We start from the raw sequence: 23,113 nt of genomic DNA, 5'->3' as shown, positions 1-23,113 counted from the left end.
CAATGAAATAAAGACTTATTTGTTTATATGTTTTATTGGGAACAACTATTTAGCATCCAAAAGTGTAGTTCATTTTGACTGACATGACATAAGCGAATGATAATGTTGTCGATGGCAGAGAATTGCACGAAAGCAACTGATACATGTCCAAGAGCATTTGCAATTTGTTCAGAGGAAGGAGAAATTGCTACTACGATGTGCACAAATGACTAAATGTTGTGGAGGTTGCACTAATGGTTTTGAGAATTTTCATTTTGATCTGAGAAAAGCACCAAAGCGACTGAGAAAAACTGTAAAGGTGAGAGGATCTACAACCCCCCCCCCCCCCCCCCCCCAAAAAAAACCATGCGTTCGACCGAGCTATTGGATGATACAGTTAGTACCAGTGTGCATGATTCAACAATACAATTTCCTTTATTATGTCATTAGAGAGTGTAACGTCAGCTGAAAGAAACACTTGCTCAGAAACTTGTGCAGTTTTATAGTGGTGTGTGGGCTGGATATAAGCCTCTTGTGAGACTTGTCTGAGAATTCAATAAAGATGAGAATCTGATTACTAAGCCGTGTGTTTTCAGGAACCAGTGACCTCCTGCTTCTGGTTTGTCGTGCAGCAGTAGGTCTGCCCACACTCAGCTGTAAATTGCCTGTCTGGTGGCTGTGTGTTGAAGAACTGATTCAATGATGGTAATTTTGCATGTTAATAACAGAATATTTACAGGAAATATAATTAGTATATTTATGGTAATATAGTAAGAGGGTTATGATTCGGTTAGGAGGTTCAAAGAGTGAAACATGTCACGGTTGGCTTTATTGTTGCACTATATTTTAGTTGCTCAGGTTTTATTGCATTGTGAGGAAATTTTTGCTGTTGGCGTTTTTAATTTTTTAAATTTTTTTAAGATATTTGTGGAAACATGTTCTTCACGTCAATAAATTACTGTAAAATCAAAAGAGCTATATACCATATCACTATGAGGACTTCATCTGGGAATGTCATTCCGTGCTGCACATCCTAATATTTATTGCATTCCTTTACATACTGAAGGATTGTATAACGACTTGTATGGTGGATAAACTGTGTAGTTTAAAATTATTCCATCAAAGTCAGCTGTGCATTAGAGTGTAAGAGCATGAGGCCTTTTGCATATTTTTGTAGGTGATTAATTTATTAGTATTTTCTATATTTTTGCACACAGAAGATGGCATTGTTCAAAATAAAGATTTTTAAGTTTTCAAAATGTCAGATTTTGTATTGTATTGGGCTCTAGGACCTACTGTCTTCATAAGTGTAGACTTTTCTGCTGGGTATTGGGTGCTACACCATAAATGTAATATACTCACTAATTTCAAAATCCTGGTTATGGTTTATAGTGTTTTAGGCTATAGTGCTTATAGTATCAATATTCCCTTTGGTTGGGAAAAATTTGGGTCTGGTTTAGTTCCTCCTGAAAAAGTTGGTTATTTGCAAGTTATAATCTCCATCTGAGTTAGAGAGATGTAAAATTGCTCTGGAAAAGAGATTAAAACAGCAAATTTCACTATTAATAGATGTGGTTGACTTTGCATAACTTCTCACAGAGGCAGCAAGTCAAAAATGGTTTGTTAGAAATACTTTACATTATCTAAACATACAACATAGTGAAAACATTAAAGGAGCCAATATAAAGGCGAAACGCACAGTAGTGTTGATGAGTAATAGTTTGGGATCCTTTGCATGGCCTCTATATTACTTTTAAAGTCAGCTACACCATTTTTAACAACAGAAAAAACACTGGCATCACTAAAACCTCTGAACATCATATTTGGTACGTTGATCATGTACTTCTCACCTCTTGGTTCATCGTGTATCACTAATGTCTTTGAAGAACGGCTCTGTTTCATCGGGATTGGAAATGTTTTTCTTGTCTATGTTAACCATGCCATTTTCAGGAGTTTGTGTGGGATGATTATACAATGACTCAGTGGCTGCTCCCCCTTCAGCTACAGTAATACTAATCTTACCCGTCTAGACTGCCAGTTTTTGAGTCGGCACAGCAGTAGAGTTTTCATTTTTCCTCTCCAACTGCTTCAAAGTTGAGGTTACGTCAGAAAAGCTATATATATCATCCAGCCACTGCTGTGAATCGAAATGCTATGTTAAGGTTGAGGTTCAATTATATCGGTATGCTGCTGCATGCTTTGTGGTTGTAACAGGAATGACGGTCCGACCACATAGTTCGTACATTCAGCACTTTATTTCCGGTTGCTGTTCCCTTTAAACCCCGGCTGCAGATTTCCAACACCTCAGGTGAGGCACGATGAGCTGATGGAGCTCCGGTGTGTCTCAGCCTCCCATGCAGCCGCGCCCAAGCCACACCCTGCCACAGTGGTTATCAAATTTGACTCTGGAAACAGTTGTAGGAAGATGTTTCATTTGCTGGCTGTTTAACATGTGGATTGTCTTACATTTTAGAAGTGATCAGTAAAATAAATGTTTAAATAGGGATCACCTTCCGTTATGAATCTGTTTTAAATTCCTTATCTGAAGGATTTCCCTTTAACCAACAAATGGTCTTATTTGGTGCATTATTACCTACAGAAGGTTCTGAGATTTATCAACTGAACGATTAAATGGTAAGCTCTTAAGACTGACTTAAGGAAACAATTTATGTGTAAAATAGTCTGGGATGTGCTTGCTTACCAAAGTTCAAAGAGAATTGAGTCATATCACTAAGGCTTCCAATACTCTGACATTTGAGATTTACAGAGCCCATGGAGAAATCTTTTATCTCGTGTTCAGAAGTCATTTACCTCATGGGGACAAGTTGTTTTTTTTAATTTCACATCCTAGTACTTCAGGGTAGAGATTAATATGAATACTGCAATTTTAAAATGCTAAATTCATTCACTAAACCCCCAAAATGCAGCAGATGCATAAACAATATAGCAGTTTTAAAATAATGTGATAATAATTCATTTTATTTGTACATGTTGATTTTAATTATAAAGTCACTGGGTAGCTGAGAGTAATTTTTTCCCATTGATTCCAGATCGTGTACTGAATGCTTGAACTGGATAAGATTGTAAAAAAGCTTAGTTCATATATTTCCTTTGTAAATAAAAATATATTTTCCCCTGTCTCCTAAGCATAAAAATGTATTATAGTTTTAAAATGTAATGCTGCTGGAAGTTGAATAGATATCTAGTTTTGGCTAGTGACTGAAGTCATCCATGAAACATCTTGATTTCTCTCTGACTACTTGAGCAGGGTTTAAAAAGCAACTGATATATTCAGTAATTCACATGCCTAGATATTATTCATCCAAGTCAAAGAAGAAATGCCCTACATGCCTTACATAGAAATCTGTTTATGAGAAGATAGCTTGTCAGTATTTATTTTTCCCTTACAGACTTCAATAAATCCCTGACCTCCTGAAAATACTGGATTTTATTTTACAGCTGAATCACTCAAGAGGCCCTAGGGTGATGAGAGCAGCCCAGATACTGAGGTCACTGAGTGGCCAAATCAAATCTGCCAGTAGAGTGCACGGGTGTCACTGCTGAATCTGGAAGGAAACTACAGACAATTAGAGAGATCAGTTGTCTATCTTATACCCAAAGACTTTCGACTCATTTATTCTGCAGGTCTCGCTGACGGGCAGACGACTACAATTTAGCCTGGTGTAACTGTCTGTTTGTCTATCTGTGAAGTAAAGGTGAAGTGCGTTTATTACCAGATCTCATAAAACAAATATTAATCTTTAGAAATAATATAATGTGTAGTGTAATGTGTAGTTAAGACACAATTTGGCAGTCAGCCCTGGAAAAAGGACCACAAGGAGGTAACAGAATAGTCATTTTTACATCAGAATTTGCATTTTACCGACTTTCCTTGACCAACAAATAATGAATCATTAAAACATCCGAGCGGTTCCTGCTGAGCAAAGAAATAGAGATTTGTGATGTGTGTTTAATTGTTATAATTTTTATAACCCAATAATTGATTAATTAGAAAACAAATTTTGCATCTAGAACTTGTACCTATACATACATATCTTCTACTTTCATTAGATAAGAAATCTAACATATACAACACCTTCATGGGCCACAGAAACCCTGCATGACTTTAAGTTATGAGGCAATCAAGTCCATCTGAACTTAAAATTGAGCACACGTCAGCAATTTCCTATTAAAGGAGGAGTCTGGGGTTTCACGGATGGTAGAATGAATCACTTGGGGAAGTTATATAGGGATTTGTGGAGCAACTGAGGGAAGGCAGGTTTTAGCACTTGAAATGTCTTACAGTTCAGAAAGCTATTGCAATACAAAGAAGACACATTGCAGGAATCAGAAATGTGTTTACAGATAAAGCACATAAGGTTGTTGCTTTCAGGCAGATTCACAAGTCTGACTACAGATACTAAAAGATTAAAACAAAAAATAACAGTAGGATAATGAACAAACTTCCAGCTCTCAATCTAGGTTTTTGAGTCTTTTGGCTGGAAAGATTTGCAGTAGCGAAACAAGAGGGGACATAATGTCTGAACATCACATGTCTTGTTTTGCATAATGCAATACAGGAAGATGTATAAAAACTTGTTTTTGTTAATTATTGGCAGTAGTTGGGAGAAAGTTATGAGTACACAGTCACTGTAATTTGTCCATGTCTGCTTTATCGCTTCATGTCACAAAGCAGCCCTACAGGAGCAAGAGGCCCGCCATATGCTGGTTTGTTGGTCAAAGAAGGGTTATTCTGCCATCATGGCATGTCAACTCCCCTCACTCTGCAGAGACAACTCAGCAAATGCATTCCAAAACATGTCCTCAACAGCATGTTTATGGGTCAGTTGATGCATCACAATTTGAGAGTTTAAAGAGTTCAGGAAAAGAACAGATTTTCTTTTTATTGCAACACTCAAATACAATATTGAACTGAAGAAATGTTATTATGAGATTGTATTATGGAAAGTGTACCTGCAGGACCAAGATTTTATTTATGCTTGCAGTCCTCTGCTTCCCTAAATATATATCATCTCAGGCACACAGCTCTGGCTGTCAGCACAGCAGCTCCACTCACCAATTGTTCAAACCTAATGTTTGCAAGGAGCAGCCAATTAAACTCAATTTTTGGCTTAGGTAGTATGGCTTTACAGGGAAAGGAGCTAAAACAGTCTGATAAATCTGAGAAATAATTGTTATTGTAAATTGTGGGTTATTCACAGCTACTCTGCTAATGCCATTCTTCCAGAGTTGCTTCATCCGGTGTTTTGATAATGGTGTTAGAGAGCACTGTCCTACTCCCATAGGTGTTAGATTCAAGAAGAAAAACATGGGGCTGGAATGTCATAATAGGTCCACTCTTAGTAAACAGCTTTCGAAGGAGTCTGCAATCCTCATTAAATTAATGCATCTGTTCACTCTCTCACAAGACCAATTAATGCTGGATCTTGCAGTTTCAGTACCATACTGTTGTGAGACTGCTGTGGTCACTTTATTGTAATTGCTGTAGTCTGTCCTGGGCAGGCTTTTTGGTTAATAATTAATGGATGCCTGGTTAAATGGCAAATAGATCAAACTATTTTTCAGCATTTTTGTACTCTAACTTAGCACTCAAAGTGTTTTTAGTACATATTCAACCATTCACACATACACTATTCAGAGGAGCACTCGTCACACAGTTACTGCAGATGTTTCAGCTGCACATCCAGGTCCTAGTCTACCACACCCCAAAGGTGCTTTGTTAGATTGAGATCTGGTATCTGTAGAAACCATTTGAGTACAGTGAATTCATTGTCAGGTAACCGAGCCTAGCTCAGATATGAGCAATAGAGAGCTAACTGAAACCATACTGGTGTGGATTAACAAGGTCTGCGTCAGGTTGCAAGGAACCAGGTCACTGATGAGAAGAGGGCTATTTGAACACGAAGGCATATGTGGGAGAACAGGGCACTGTTGGAATGCTACTACCAAGTAACTCCAGCAGAAGGGGTTACACAGGGAGGATGTGGGACCTATGAAATACCCAGCATCTAGACTGACAGCAAAACAATTAGTAGCTCAGTGTTTCAACACTTGGATGAAACAGCTGCTATCACAACTGGAGATCAATGAGGTATAACACAAATACTGCGACAAGTGGGAGCTGGGATTGGGTACCAAGCCCTAAGTATGACTGAAGGTGCGCTGATTGCCAGAGCAGCTGACCTGAGAGATAGGATCGTGGCAAAGGTGGAAACCTGGTCCCTCCATGGCCAATTACCAAGACTATGTGAAGTACCCTCTGAAAGTCTACTAGAAGATGTGGATGCAGCATTACAGAAGATCCCTACTGCAACCATCACCGAGACTACACCATGGCAGCAGTGAACCAGAGGTGCTTGGCTATAAGATGAACAGCCACAAGTAGCAGTGTCCTCCATGGAGAAGGAAACTAGTGGCCAAAATCAAGGTAGCTCAGAGGGAAGTTAGCCAACTTTTGGAGTTGCATAAAAGGTGCAATGAAGAAAGGGGTGCCTAAGAAGTACAGACACCTGCCCATACCTGAAACTTTGGAAACTGCCAAGCAAAGACTCACAGCCTTGACCAGCTGCTTAAACAGGTATACCAGAGAGATAGAGGCCAGGAGAATAAACCAGCTGTACTACACTGAACCATCCAAGATATACTGTCGGTGGCAGGGGAACAATATGAGAACAGCTCCTCCAAGGATGGACACAGCGCAATCCTGGAAGAGCATATGGGAGAAGTAAGAAACCCATAATGGTGATGCGAAGTGGTTAGTGGATCTAAGAGCGCACCACAGCAACCTCCCTGAACAGGGTCCAGTATCCATCACAGTGGCCAGCTGCCAGCATTCCATGAGCATCTGGCAGCACAAACGAACCAGCTGCTATTAGACAAGAGACACCCAGAATGGCTAATTGAAGGCTGGACTTTCCTGATCCTCAAGGGTGCCCAGAAGGGACTGGTCCCATCCAAGTACCAGCCAATAACCTGCCTCAATACCACATGGAAGTTCCTGTCAGGCATCACTCAGGAACAACCTCTGAGATATATATGCAAATCATGGGGAAGTGAGATGTTTTGATATGTTTTTATACAAGATCTATACTGTGGGTAGGGGAAGATAACCTGCAATGTTACAGGAATGTGGGGAGTTGAGATAGTTTTAAAATGTCTTATGTGTGTACACTGGTCTTATTCTGGCAAATAGTTGTATTTAAAAATGACACTCTATGGAATAACTTCAAAACTTCTCCCCTGGTATTAACACTTAAAGCCCTTTAACACAAAGGATTTGTCACTGTGAGCATTTCACGCCATCTTCTGAGCAGATTGAGTTTTCATTTTCCAGTTAAACTGCTGACTTCATGAGAGGCTAATTTTGTGGAACAAGATGATTCAACCTGCATTTCATTACCTCGCACAAGCAATCACAGCAAGGAAAGGTGAAAGGAAGCATGCTCGAGCTGGCAGCGACAATCTGAAGTCAGCTCTTAATAAGTACCAGCTGCCTGGCTCTAATAGAGAATTCCTCCCAGCTCGAGCTGATGAATGAAGTCGTGTAATGTAATATAGGTGTCATGTGGAGACATCAAAGTCGGTGAGTTGTGGACCAACTGCTGGCAGTAGGCTATGGGGTGCTGATGCTTTTTCATTAAGCCAAGGCTGGCAAAAGATGGTGTAAGTATATACGGTCCAAACATCTATATATTGAAAGACCTCTGTCCTATTGTTGATGTAACTTTCTTTGACCAAGAATATAGCATTGTGAAACTTGAATTTAAGTTAGACTTCATGGTTGTTTTGACAAATATAGCAGCAGGCTTGTAGATAAGTCAAACGCTGAGGGTACAAAACTTACAGGGCAAGACATTCTTCTCAAATTATGCTTAAGGTCAGTGTCGTATTTGTCAATTTATGACCGCATTCCCGCATGAATTCCTCCAAGGGTGGTCAGATTTCCTGGATATGATGGTTTGCCTCTCTCTTTGACTTCTCAGTAGAATAATTTCCCATTAGTTTGTGTAATACAGTCAATCTAATTTGTTTTCACTTTTATCTCAGGGGATACTTGGATCCTCAAGTTTAATGTTCCTTTCTTTACAAAACCATCCCATTTCTCTGGACTGTGTTTGGGTTTGTGTGTTTCCTCCCAGTCAAACGAACCAACCTAACACAACTATTACCTTATAACTTGCATTCTCTTCATGACACATTACAATAAACTGTAAATTGTGGTGGATCTTGAGTGAGACAAGCTGCTACATCACTGACCTTGTGTTTTTATTTTTACCCAACCTGAATCTGGTAATCTTAAAACTTAACATCATTAGCCATACACTTATTTTAAAGTACTGCTTAAACTGTAGATCAATGTTTCATATTAAATAAAAAGAAAGGCAACTGCTTTAAACTGCATAACTGTGTATGCTGTAGAACTAATGGGAGAATGAGAGATTTGTATTTATTTGCCGTTGTTGTTGTTGATAGTATTCGACAGAAGAGGTCAGTATTAAGGCAGAAATTTGATGCAGGTGCCTAAAAAAAAGTAAAATCAAATTGTAATTATAAAATCTTATTAGTGAGCGATGGACTGCCCCAAATTCTTGTTTTATAGGATTTTCTCCATCTCCTGATGTTTCTGGGGTATTTATTTCTCATAGGCCCAGAAAGTCCAAAATAAGCTATTTCACTCACACACACAGTGCACTAGTCGACGAGTTTCTCCTTCTTGCTCTACTTCGTCAGTTTCTTCAAATATCTCAAAGGAGCTGGCCAATTTCCCAGTTCCCACAGTTAGCCATTTCTTAAATGGATGCCAGCCAACTGACCCAATAATAATCATCCCAGCAGGCTCTTGACAACAGTATGGGGAAGACCTGCTCCAGAGTGATCAACTCTATATGCATTGATCCTGCTAGCTCTTTTTTTTTTTTTTTGCCCCTTAGCCGACTGCACCTAATCTCTGAAGGGTGTTTACATCGCTGTGCTGACATTTCAGGGGAATATCAAATGTCCCACTCAAGCAAAATTTTGCCAATTAGGAGAAAATATTGTTCTGTAGGATGTGGGGTTTCAACTAAGAGTCTTGAATACAGAGAAAACAATTTTAATAGCCTTCCTGTGGAGAGGAAACACTTTGACAGATGTTTGCACAGATGCCCACACAACTAAAACGTTTTCACTCAGTGCGAACGTGTGTGTGTTTGTGTGTGTCTGTGTGCAAAAGCTAATGTATGAGAGTAGTATACTACTCTAATTAAACTAATACTTTATCTTCATTTTGAAGTATCTCTCTGGTAACTATTCTTATTTGCACTGTCATTTTATGCTACTGAGGCTAATAAGAAATTGTGGCTATATAAAGGGGAAAACAGTATTTGGCTATTGTAGTAAATGGGCAATTTGACTAATTCTGTCTGTTGCAAGACCCTCCTAAAGGATAGAAATGAACCAAAAGTGACATTCCCACACTGCCCCATGAACAGTGTAGAATGGTTTTCTATTTTTATTTGTGTGTAAGCTTGAAAAACTTTAAAAGTAGCACAAAGCACAAAGATTGCAAATACTTTTTTTTTTTTTTTTTAAAGCTGAGTTTCTATGAAAGCATCTCTCTGTGACTTGTCTTCTCAAAATGTTATTGCCAGCAGCTGATATTATCTTCCTCCAACACTTTGACATCCCACTCTTTGATTTCCATCCTGGCAGGTACAATCCAGACACAGACAGCTGGAGTACAGATGTAGCACCCTTGAACAACCCCCAGAGTGCAGTGTGTCTGGTGGCAATGGACAGATATCTGTATGCCATTGGAGGACATGATGGCATTACTTTCATAAGTACTGTAGAGAGGTACTTTAGCACAAGTGCAAACTAAAGGTCAATATCTTACAAAATGAACTGTCATTCCACTTTGTGCAGACTGTAAACAAATGAGACTGTTTTAAAGAGCTCTCACTGAAATGAAAGGTCTCTCTTTAGAGTTTGCAAATAAAATAAATATGTATCTTCCATTCCTAACACAGTCTTCTAATGTGTTTAGTTTACTGTCCATGTATGAAACTTGTTTGTGCTATGAAAAAAAAATCTATAAATGTAGCTAAAACTAATCTAATCATTTTCTTATTTACCTGACATTTCACATTAATTTGATGACAAGCTGAAGAGGCTGACTCAGAGGAAGGAACAAAGAATTCAAGCTGCACAAAAATATCAATGACAGACAGATCACTTGCTAAAATGATAACCTTTGTTTCGTTGTTATAAATATGATCCAAAAATGAACAAATGGACCAAGCAGGTACCGGTGCTGACAAGAAGAACCAGAGCTGTGGCTGCTGTGCTGGAAGGTAACCTGTATATAATGGGAGGGAGTGATGGTGAAAGGACTCAGGTGTGCGATGCTATTGAAAAAGACTATCTTTGTCCTAAACCTCACAGATACTGATTACATCAACAGGATAAAAGGCTGAAATCGAATATTATGCCTAACTTCAATAAGGAAAATCTGTAATCACTCACCTGCATTCATCCCTGGCTGTTTGGCTAGTAGTCGATTCTTTACGTCACTTCCACTCACCCACATTCTCAAACTCAATACTGACATCATTACTGTAGTCCAATCATCTTCTTACGTGCCTCGTTTGAGCCAATCTGCTTACATTAAATCTCAGTACTCCTCTGTTAGTCTCCCTTTTAGATTCTGATTCATGCAGCTCACTTCCTCCCCACCTCAGTCAGAGCCTCCAGCTTCATCTTCACCAGCATCCAAACCCTGGAGTCACTTAAGTCCTTGATGATGGTTATCAGACTCTAATTGGCTAATAGATTTTCCTGTCTAATAATTTTTCTAACACAATAAATCATGTTCAATTCTCCCACATGATTTCTCCTTGTTGAATTAACAATTATTCACTATGAATTAATGTGAGCTAATCATAATAATAATAAAAAAATGTCTTTCATAAGACAGACTTTTTTTTCACCCACCGTGCTAACCTGCAACCATCCACATTTGGGCAGTTGGAAGCAACAAATACCCAGCATTTTGCTTTGCTTTTATATGAAGATTTTTTTTTAAACTAAAAGAATAATAAATAAATAAATAAATAAATAAATAAATAAATAAATAAAAGCTGAAAAATAGTATGTGTTAATATAGGAAAGCTATACTCACAAAAAATATTTTGTGCCCTGTTTGTGACCCGACCTCTTTCTACCCTCAAAAACTGAACTTGCCTGCTTTTGGACATAGGAGAATTTAAGAAACACTTATTGTGTATCTTGACCCCTTTAATTCCATGTATCCCACATTACCACAAGACACACACATGCATACACACTTACAGGCAACCGCTTCAACCTTGCCAAAGATAAACACGGGTCACTTGTTCCTAACTATTTTTGTCTGTGAGAAGTGCACATCGGTGCAATTCCCACAACCATTTTTTGGTTCCCATCAAGTTCTTGGACACAATCTTGGCTTGGAATATCCAACATGTTTTTTTTTACAAACTGAAAAATGTACGTATATTACAGGAAACACTTTTAGCTTATTGTGTAGAGTAGATTAGTAAAGCCTGTGTTATAGGTCTTAAACCCAGGGCTTAGTGTTTCTCTGTGGGTTCAACACTTGTTTTTAAGATTGCCTCTTTTTGCATATTAGTGCAGTTCACATTTTCCTTTGGCATTTATTATTTCCCCTGTCTGCAGTCTAGTTCATCTTCTTGGTTATGTAATATTTAGTTATCCCTTTCTATTTCCCCTGTCTTCCCCTGTGTTCCCATGCCTTCTGTCAAGTCTTTGTCTGTTAATGATGCCATGTTTAGTTACTTCCTGTTTTATTCTGCTAGTATCTTGTCTCTTGTCCACTCTGTTTGGCTTTGCTTTCTTTGTTTTGTGTTCCCAACAAGTGTCAGCTGTGTTCCCTGGTGTGTCCTGTCTCTCTAATTACTTGGTGTGTATTTATTGTCTGAGTCTCCCTCTGTTGTTTGTTGTATCCTTCCCTCATGGCAGTTTGTTTACCTCCTCCAAGGGTCCTCATTTATTTTTCCTTATGTGCTGCTCTGCATTTCTTTTGGTTTTTTTTCTTAAGTTCCAGCAATAAAACTGAGTTTTTGAGTTAATTTCTGCCTCCTGAATCCTGCATCTAGGTCCACACTCTGCCTGCCACACAGTCGTTCCCATGACAACCTGGGCATTTTTCTACATAAACACTCCCAACCTGTAGTGCTACACACATGGTGTATGTGGTTGTGCATTAAATAGTATACATGGCCTCCCCTCACTTGTGCTATCTTCTAAATGTTCCCCAGTGTAGCGGTACAACCCTGCAGATGGAACCTGGTCGATATGCGCGCACATGCTGAGGCACAGAGAGAGCGCTGGTTGTGCTGTGTACCTGAGACACCTCTACATGGCCGGGGGCAAAGATGAGCTCAAGCTGGAGCTCCATGCAGCTGCAAAGGTTCAATTGTGACACCATGAGGTTGATGCCTGTGAAACACATGAGGAGTGAGAGGGTAGATCGGTACAACAGACATAAACTGTTCTCTCTAAAAAAAAAACTTCTGGCCATATTTGCATACGAATGATAAAAATGGAAAATATGGAGCGAGGAAATATGAGTGACATGAATGAGAGAGGACCACATGATTTTTCTTTTGTTTTATTGTTTAATAATTTACACTGCAATAAAGGGTTCTTACTGAAAACATTTTCTAGCATGCTTTCACTGGATTGTGATGGTGCTGATGATTAAAATGAATTCATTATAAAGTTAGAGGACCCAAATGTAGGATGCTAGACGAGTAAGAAAGTTTAAAAAAAAAGTATAAAATTGAGTAAGAGAGCATGAGTGAAGCTAATCAGGGCAGGGAATGCAAACATACAAAATTGAAACAAGACAAATGCACAACAAAACAAGGAGATTCAGGAGACGTTGGGGAAAGAACGGTCAGGGTTTGAAAAAATAAATCAGGAATCAAAACTAAACAAATCCAGCACTGATAACAGTATAATGTTTTCAGTGCTCACCATCTCCGTTTCATATATTGGCATACCAGCTTTTGGCAGCTAAACAAAACACTAAGTGTCACTTAGCAGTTATGTGTCACAAACTTAGTTTGGCTGGATGATGGCATTTTCACACTATGGGCATAAAAGTATCTATCAAATTTGAGCCAAACCAACTATATTCTAAAATATTTGACTGAACATATTTGAGTGAAACATCTGTCATTGTACTCTGGTACAATGTGAAAAGTCTACACAGATTTATTTTACAAATGTAAAGCAGCACACTCGCAGGTCACTTTGTTAGGCACACATTTTCAACTGCTGAGTAACATAAATTCTGTTCGGCCAATCAGAGGTTTGGGGGAAGTGTTAGAATGATTGGAGGTGATTTAAGTGACCTTAAAGTGGCCAAGATTCGCTTTGCATTCACTTAGTGGCTTTTGAGCCACATGAGCTCAAGAAACACTGAGGTGCCAAAGTCTGAGTATTTCCCTCCATATCTTACAACACTACCACTGCTGATCCACTGGGATTTTCCCACACAAACATCTCTAGGGTTTACAGAGAGTAGCCTGAAAAAGAGAAAATATCCAGTGAGTGGCAGTTCTCTGAGTGCAAATGCCTAATTGTTCCCAGAGGGAGAATGGCCAAACTGCCTCCAGCTGACAGGAAGGAAGCAATAAGTCAACAAACCACTTTTTAAAATGAAAATATGCAAAGTAATAAATATGATAGCCTTATAAATAAATATATAGAAAACCATTTTTTTCTGGCACACTTTGGATCCCTTAGTACCACCTGAGCAATATTTAAACATCATAGCCTGCCTAACTATTGTTACTGACCATGTCTATCTCTTTATGACCACAGTGTACCCATCTTCTGATGGCTGCTTCTAGCAGGATAACGCACTATGTCACAAAACTCAAATTATTTCAAACTGCCTTCTTCAACATGACAACGATTCACAATTGATTTCACAATGATTTCACAACTGGCCTCCACAGTCACCAGATCTCAGTCCAACAGAGCACTTTTTGGGATGTGGTGGAACAGATTTGTAGTGCAGCTGACACATCTGCAGCAACTACGTGATGCTGTTATGTCAACATGGACGAAGATATCTGAGTAATGTTTCCAACACCTTGTGGAATCTATGCCACAAAAACCTGAAGCAGTTCTAAACGCAAAAGAAAGACTAATCCAGAAGTGTAATGTAAGTGTAAATAAATGCTAAATCTTTCCAGTAACTGTTGAGATTATTTACTTTTGATGAGAATGGCACCTTAATGACACAATTTCAAACATTGGACTTTGAGTTTCAGAAAGTTTTTTCTACTCTTGACTCTGTATGATATCAGTGAGATCAGATGTCCATAAACAGTCACGCTGGTCTGGTTTTGACAGCAATCCTACCGACATCTTGTTTAAACCTTCTGTATGTGACAGGTAATCATTTGGGAGAAAGTTTGCATGAAAGGGGTGGACTTAAAGAGATAGAGAATAAAATGGCCTGTTTCCCACAGTGGAAACAAGGCGCAGTATAAGATAAATGAGGATACTTCAAGAAAAAACTTGGAATAGTTTTCAGCACTGAAACAAAGACTTGGTTCTTCGTAACATAATCTGAAATCCTGGGATCAACAAAGTATATATATGTCTTTCTCTATCTTACTTGTGTATTTTCAGATATCTCTTGTAGTCTTCAGTGGTGCACTGCTGGCTGTAGGAGGATCTGATGGTTTCACCCATCTGAAAACAACAGCAGTTTACAGCCATGAAAACAACACATGGAGGTAAGAGGAGAACTGAATTTGTGACAAAACTAATACAAAATGATTGCTACAAGCATCAAATGATGCCATAAGCCCTGACATAATTTTGTTTTGATTCCCTGTTAATTACATTTGCAGGAAACATGAAAGCCATAATGTAAACAAGCTATGAACTGAATCACTATTCAATGACATCAATTAGTAGTAGAGAGCTATAAAGAGGAAATGTATTTACATTTAAACATCATGAAGGGCACAGCAGGCCACGAATGCATTAGCATAAAACATTAAATATGTTGTATAAGATATATTGATACAATACATTATATTAATATTTTCCCGGAGGATTATTGTTTACACTTTGTTGGTAATATGGGAGAAGGATTAACTAATCAAAATAATTTTATGTTTAACTGGATTGTTCGAATCATTTATGTTTAGTAAATGTAATTACACTGGATGTGGCAGGTTCAGATAATGGTGTTAAAGGGAAAAATACAGACTCTTACTTTGGTAAAAATCAAGACACAAAAAAGAGGAGAGATGTCTCTTCCAAAATTAGTTAAAATTCAATGTAACATTACATCGATTAATGTTAAAGAAAGTGTATGCAGGATGAAAATATTATAAGCGAGACAAATATATAGTCTCTTTGTGATTCATGCACTGTGCTCATGTATGGCTCCTATATATTATATATGCCTTCAGGCTGCAAGCTGAATCTGGGTGCTTCACTGTCTGAGCATGTTTCCCTTTCCATCTGTTTTTAGACACTTTGGAAGCATGAAGAGTAAGCATCCAGGTGGGAGAGTGGCTGCGCTGTGCTGAGACTCAACAATACTCATATTATATGAGCAGGACAGAAGTGTTAGAGAAAAATAGCCTAATGGATAGGCTCAGGGACACATTGCAATATGGTTCAAGTAAAGGCAGTAGAATAAATGAATAATGGAGGAGTTCGCTACAAAATGAGACATAGCTGCATTAGTACATGGTGACAGCTAACTAAAATTAAAGCACATCACATGCTACCCAGTTTTGATCTTTTATGTCTGTTGTCTAGAAATTATAAACAGATGAAACTGTAGAAAGCAGATTTCAAGAATAGGTTAACTTTTGGATTGACAGACTTAAAATGTAGATTTTATACAATTCTGAAAAAGAAAAAGCAATCAAGTAAAAATGAGACAATCACAAAATGCTCATAATATGAAAAAGTGAATCAGTGTTTCAAGGGATAGCACCATTTAAGATGATTTCATTTTAACTCATGAGCTTGCTAATTAAATATTAATGTGGAGTAACAGGTGTTAGTCATGGATAAATCATAGCTAAGGCACGGATTTGGAGGTAAAAACATAGAAAGCGCATATTGTTAGTCTTACAATGAGGCATGGTTCATGTGAAGTGTGTTAAAAGTAACCAATCACAGCTCCTTTCTGAGTTATTTCAATAAGCTGGAGACATCTTTGAAATTTATGTAGACGTTAATCATATCACTGAATTTTTGCAAGTGGCTCAGTCTATTCAAAGTATGCGGGAAATGACTGTAAATGACCCACAGCAGTGACTGTAAATAAAGTGCTTCACCATATTTAATCATTGAGCTTGTGTAAACATCCACTGATAGGAAGGGTGCCTGCTGCGGTGTAAACCAACAAAATCAGACAAATCAAGTGGAGAAGAAAATCTGTGGGAATCAAGATCCTTAGCGAGACTAGTGAGTGAGTGAGTGAGTGAGTGAGTGAGTGAAATCTGACTGCTGGCATGGGAAAGCATAAGAGGCTGTGTGGGCTTTAAAACGATGACGCTCAGAGCTCTTTCCCCTGGAGAATAATGGGCTGAAATGTGGAGAGGCTCAGCACAAGGAACGCACACAGAGTAGCGCGGCTTTTCCACAGACACACAGGAACCAGCGGTGTCTCCCCAGTCGTGCCACTGTGCACACAGAATGAATATTTTCTTCAATGTGAGGGGGACAGTTGTGAGGCAAATAGCAGAGGACAGAGCAGCTGTTGCAGGTATGGTTTAACAGAAATACATATATACATTTATGTATGTAATTTTTCCCTGTGTGTTGTAGGAAGATATTGCAAGTGTAACTTGCCAAGACTCTACACGTGCTGTGTATATGCTCCATAAAATGTTGCTGGATATTGATAATTATAAGGATCAACAAATAACTTAATAATTTTGGGGACTGTTGTGATGTTTTGGTCTTTTCCTGACCAGTATGCAGCTAAGAGTAAAGCTCCCCCCACATGCAATTTATTGTGTGGTAGTGGAAATATAATAGTAGAAGAATAGTTGCACTTTAATGCACTTTTTTTCTCCAAACAAACGTGTTTGGATATATAGGTACATCTGTCACTACCCATTAAATACCACTTCTTAAAAATAAATAAATAAGAGCCAGTCTTTTGCCTTGACATAACTTTGAAAGAATTCTGCGCTGTCATGATTTGGGGTGGGAATAACCGTGACAGCGCAGAACTGCAGAATCTATTATTAGGTGTTTTTTTTTTTTCATTTCACTAAAAGCTCTTTTTAAATTAGAAATTTCCTGTCAGCATTAAACGCTTCAGTTTCCTCGGCAGACGACGAATTATTCCAAGGTTGTCCGGTAGGTGGCGAGGCACCGGTGGTGACTTCAGGTTAGGAAATCAGCGCCCCTCACCCGCTGTGTCCTGGGAAGCAAGGATGAGGATGATGATGTTGTCCGGACAGCGTGGAAACCCGGTGGACAGCGCGCTTACTTGATGTGTTACTTCATATGCGTAAGCAGACGTTACATGGCAGGAGACAACAGCGAAGAGAAGCTGTACTTTGAGTGATTCCGAGGGCAAGGGTTGTTATATAACAGCAGCTGACAACGGTTACAGGGGACTGCGAGCTAATTAAAAAGACGAGCGCAAGTTTATCGTTAACCTAACGTCCGTCCTCCTTCCGCCACGAAATGTAGTTCGGCAACAGTGGCAAACAAAGTTGTTGCTAAGCGACAAGGAAGTCAGTCGGTTGTTTTTTGTTTGTTTGTTTTCGCCCATGAATATTTACGTTTAATGTCAGGTGTGCCATAATCGCGTACATGTGATAATGATAATGGCAGGAAGTTAGCAAGTCAGGCTTCGCGCTTTGCCGTCAGGAGACCCTTCTTTGGGTTGATGGGATTTAACTAAACCCCCAAAGCTCACTGTTGGATCCCTTTTCTTCCCACCTCTGATCACAGGAGCTAACTTCCACCCCACAACTCTTGCAATTGTCACTTTCCAGTGATGACAGAGCTTTCGCGGGTACTCGTTGTTGGGAAGCATCCTGTGTCGCACACGCAGTGCAGTATGGAGAGCGAATGGAGATTATCTAAATCAAACCTAAGTTTACGATGCTGGGACCTCGGCCAGAAACGGGAGCACAGCCAGGTAAACGAAGTTAACAGGAAATCACAGGGTACAGATGCACCTATGTGTTTTAACGCGTATTAGTTCAGCGAATATCATCAAGTTTATTGTAAAGCTTTGGTGGCAGATGCTGTACCGTGAAGTAAGATTATTATTATTTTCTCTGTTATTTATATTGTGTTGCCATAACATCTGTGGTGGACGTAAATGCAGATGTTTTGGTTGTCATGAAAATATCATGACTGCATTTCTGCGTTATGTATGTCTGTATTAATTGTATCTGTATTAAAGCTGAACCCTTGGTAATTGCAGTGAGGATGGGCTGATTCGCTGTGGTGGAGAGCATTTTTCTGCCATTGTTCATCACTGCAAATCAATACAGTTATCAGCTTTATATTGATGCTCAGTGGGCTCTTCCAGGATTCCATTACCTTCATTCATAGGGGCCACTGAATGCCTTGATTGAGTCAGAAAATAATGTGAGTTTGCTTTAGAATAGCATCATCAGCTGGGGAAATCTTGGTGTCCTGCCTCTCTGTGGAGGTTAAAAACGTTTGAAGAGTCAATTCCGATGGCTCAATCATCCAACACCTTAATAAGTAACCCGCCCCCATTTTTCCACTAATTAAAAGTTTTGTTGTCACTAACAAACTTTTTTCAAATGTGGAATTTTGATAAATATGTTTCACAGATGATGGTTTTAATCACAGATTTCCTTTTTTTTGCTTGCAGACTGTGCTGAGCATTATGTCTAGATATTGGTCTCTGCATTGAAATCTGAAAGGCAGTTAGTCTCATCTGACCTTTTGAAATACATAATTCTGAAGAAGACGATTGCAGATTTTTACAGCCATTGTAAGTCGAATTTGATTCTTTTTAGTCTTCTTCTCGCCCTGGTTCCCGTTATTTATTTAAAGACGAGTTTTATGCCTTCCCTGCACATGCTTTTCCTCGCTCCATCTGCTCTCTTTGGTCTGAATCCACGACATTCGCTCCATTAAAAGGAGACACTGTCTTACCGCAAGCGACTCTTTTTCCCTTTTATTGTGGTCACTTTGCCTCCTCCATTAAGTGAGCTCTCAGAGGTCACAGGCTCTGTATTTTTTTTTTTCTTTTATACTGTATGGGGACGTGCTAATTTTACTTGCACAGCTGAATGTACAGTTCTCTGTCTCTTTTATCTTGTCATGTAGTTCTTCTTAACTTCTGATGTCTCCTAAAGTAAAGAACACATTGAGAGTACTATATTCTTTATTCTTCTGCATTCACCTCCTTTTGTTTCTGGTTTTGGCTTTCTTTCCTCTCCACCGTACTCGCGGTCATAACCTATCTCTCTTTTCTCTGTCTGCCCTTCTGGGGGACTGTGCCTTCACTGTTAATAAGGGAGATCATGTCTCTGGTTGCTATTAGCCCACTCAAGATTGCCCACACCGTAGTATGAAAACCACAGACACACACTTAGCTCTGTATTACCCACTTATTTTCCCTCTGTAGACAGTTTAGCAATAAACCAAAGGCACATCAACAGAAAGTCTAGGTTTATCTTTTAGCTGGAAATGTAAAAAAATGTCATGGAAGTGTAGACACGGATGCCCATCTTGTTCAACCAGACAGATGAAGCTTTGGTATATTGTACCTACACTGTATGTATTTAAGAACGGTCTTTGTCCTGTTTCTGAAATGACCTTCCATCTGTTTGTTTTGCTTCATGGGCAGAAAAAAATGTGCTAACAGCATCTTGACAAGGGAATCCCTCCTCACTATTGCAAAGATTAAAATGTACACTAGGGTGCCTTTAATAAACACATGCAGATAGTAGCTGATTAACCCACTTGCTGCTTTCCACTTTATGAAAAGATGCAATATAAAAAAGTTAAGCACCATCGAGTGGAGATGTTGGAGAGGGACAACTCGGTAATATCAAACTGTACCCTTGCATAAATGTGTTGGTGTAATCCTGCTCTATGTAAAAACCAGAAAGTTTGAGAGTGCGCACTGATCTTTGCGTGTAAGCTGTGAAACAGGCAGTGGATGTGATCGACCTCTTTCAAAAGGTCTTAAGAGGAGAGTTTTTATAAGTGTTGTTTAATCTCTCTTTTCCCTTTTCTCTCTCTCTCGCTCTCGCTCTCATTCATCATTGATGTCCCCCTGTAAGAGCCCGTGATGAACCCTCCACGCCGATCATCGAGTTCCCTCGGTGACAGGTAACTTCCTGAAGAACTTCCCTACATGTGTTACTGTGTGACAAGGTGGAAACGCATGCAATAATTAGCCACAATATTTGAAAAAAAACAGCTGCTTAATTTTGTGTAAATGCACATTGTTCTTTGAAAATGGTCTTTACCTGTAGTGTGCCTCCACTACTACTGCTCCATAGATTGCCTTATCAAAATGTAATCTGAATTTTCAAGTTGCTCTTTGCATTCCTTGAGTCATTTTGGAGCTTGAAATGAAAGTGTTTGGGCAAAAGCTTTAAGTGTTGAGTTACCAGCTCATGGAGACTTGCTTCATTTGCAGGCTACATTCATAAATTTGATGGGATTTAAATACAGTCAGCCAAACAGAAAACTAGACAATTTATTACATAAAGCACCACCACAACCACAATAACCTTGAGCTCTAGTCCATGACTTGAATTAGCAGAGCAGAAGCCTTGGAGAGAAGTGCTGACTACAGCTTGCATCCACCTGTTAGTTGCCATAAATTAAAGTTTTGTTTTAAAAAGTAAAATAATAAATGACAATAGGTGCAAGAGAAATGAAAAATGAAAAACATTTTACTTCAGCTTATTTATTTGCACCAATCTCATTTAATCTCAGTGTGAGTCATTAGGCTACTGCATAGTGCTGACATTTAAAGCTGCATTAGTTACTTCTAGTTCCTCCTTTTCCTTGAAACATATTGCATGTGGAGCTGGTGAGAGAGAGCTGATGTGAAGTAGTATTAATCAAGGTAATGGCGTCATGTAGTATTACACTAAGTGTAATATACACTTCTCAGCAATTGTTGCAACAAACCATCATCCTTCTGGCTTCATTTCTAATGTCTGGATTTTAACTGTTGACATTCTGGTTGCAGTAGTTTTTAATTTGACCGTCGTTTTATGTGACCAGGGAAATGTTTATTGGGGATGGACCAATAAGGCCGCAGCTGCAGCAATAATGTATATTGTAAAATGTAAATAGGTTGCATATTCATATGTCGTTCCCTTTCTTTTTGAATAATGCATGTATGCATGTTTGTATGTTTCCTTTAATACAATAATACATAATACAAGATGTTTGTGAAATAAGTCAGTTGCATCAAGTCACATGGTTTAGATTATTATCCATGTCAGGATTTAGGCTTAAAATAGGGTCTGTGTGCCCATTGCAAACCATTTCTGCTTAAGCTGTTTTCTCAGCTGTGTTAGCAGCACAAGAGCTTAATAGCTGGTCAAGAATCTTCATTGTCATTATCAGTGTGCTCAGTGTGTCATCCTCATAAATGCATGTCGTGTTTACTTGGGATTTCATGGAATGGATAATGGGCCTTTTCTGTTTGCTGTGGTTTCCTTTTTGTCCCATGTAAATAAATTGGCATGTGAGCATTACAGTAAAATGTTTGTCATTGTTCCCCCGAGCAACCACCTTTGTGATTGCAGACAAGTGCATTATACAACCATAACTTTCCTCACATATGTTTTAAAACTTTGTAATATGCTTTTTCAATTAGAGCCAGCCTCTAAATTAACAGCGTCACGTACACTTTTGTTGTGTCTGTTCTCAGCTGAATACGTTGTTTTAAAATGTCACCGTTGTACTAGCAGACAGGTTGCTGAGCAGATTCTGCTGTCTTTCTCGTCATGCAGGCCATCCACTGAGACCGTGCAGAAAAACAACAGCAGCAACTCTGGTGTTATTCTGGACATCTCAGCTCTCAAGATGGCCGATGTGGATTCAGGGGTGCCTCCGCTCCCACCTCGTTACCGATTCAGGGACTTGCTGCTGGGGGACCAGACATTTCAGAATGATGACAGGTAGCACGAAAAGCTCTCTTTAAGTTTGTGTGTGTGACATGTGAGAGACTGCCCAGGAATATTGTGGATCTTTTTTGTACAATAACAACAACAGAGAACCTGAAATCTTGCAGTCTTTATTAAGAAGAAGTCTCTCCTAGAGTAAATGACAATAAATTGAGCAAACTGATACTACTTTGGCCAGAATTCTACTGAAATAAGAAAATCACATAAAATAGAATTAGCTGAAAATTCTACTTGTAACAGCTGTAACGAGATTTGTGTTTTTCAGGGTATAGCTGGATTAAGTATATATATATTTATTTTTTTATTTACCCTTGACTGGCGCTACAGTCACCAGAGTGCTGTAGTGTTTGGGAGTACAGTTATCGCTGCGGTTGGAGAGGCAGACCAACAGATGCTGTTTGCTACCCAAGAGGGGAAAAATTAGCCTCAGGCATGGCTGAGTGCTGTGGAGCTCTCCATGGGGCTGAAATGAAGGCATCTCACTAAAGGATCAGCAGTCCATTGTATACTGGCTTGCAAAGAGGAAACTGGCAGCCAAAGCTTTGTATGGTGGACTTACTTTTGATTTGTCAGAGATTTGTGTGTATATGAAGGCTTCCATAACGTTTTATCCTCAATGCACTGCGGCTCAGTGATGTTGAAGTTCCTGCTGTAGGTGAATCCAGTTCCTAATCCAGTTCCCCGTTCTACACTATGGAGAAGTATGGAGACGACACCCCCCCCCCCCCCCCCCCCCCCCACACACACACACACACACACACACACACACACTGCTTTGTTATATTTCCTAGTTGAGAAGGGAAGTGATATTAGTTTTCTAGTTTTCACAGCTTTCCTGTTAAAAACAACAGGAAAAAGGAGCAGAACCATTGAAGCTTCCAAAAGACGTGTGGTTGTGTTCTCAGTATTTTGTTCTGTTG

At 39.1% G+C, this 23,113-nt stretch overlaps 1 protein-coding gene and 1 pseudogene across 1 annotated transcript in view; both read left to right on the top strand.

The window, feature by feature from the left end:
* The first annotated feature begins 6,476 nt into the window (after nucleotides 1-6,476).
* Nucleotides 6,477-15,602, top strand: LOC146657875 (uncharacterized; annotated as a pseudogene).
* A 1,769-nt stretch (nucleotides 15,603-17,371) lies between these two features.
* Nucleotides 17,372-23,113, top strand: part of kcnt1b (potassium sodium-activated channel subfamily T member 1b) — a 72,069-nt gene continuing 66,327 nt past the window's right edge. The window contains exons 1-3 of the mRNA XM_085426242.1: nucleotides 17,372-18,190; nucleotides 20,325-20,373; nucleotides 22,020-22,187. Coding sequence (XP_085282368.1) covers nucleotides 18,154-18,190; nucleotides 20,325-20,373; nucleotides 22,020-22,187 — 254 coding nt within the window. The 5' untranslated portion in view covers nucleotides 17,372-18,153. The remainder of the gene's footprint in view (nucleotides 18,191-20,324; nucleotides 20,374-22,019; nucleotides 22,188-23,113) is intronic.

Source organism: Rhamphochromis longiceps, linkage group LG12 (genome assembly GCF_057381845.1).
Source record: "Rhamphochromis longiceps isolate RC_006_pf linkage group LG12, R_longiceps_female_GT1.1, whole genome shotgun sequence".
Taxonomy (NCBI): Eukaryota; Metazoa; Chordata; class Actinopteri; order Cichliformes; family Cichlidae; genus Rhamphochromis; species Rhamphochromis longiceps.
The sequence above is the reverse complement of the archived record's forward strand: the minus strand, read 5'-3'. Positions and strand labels throughout refer to the sequence as shown.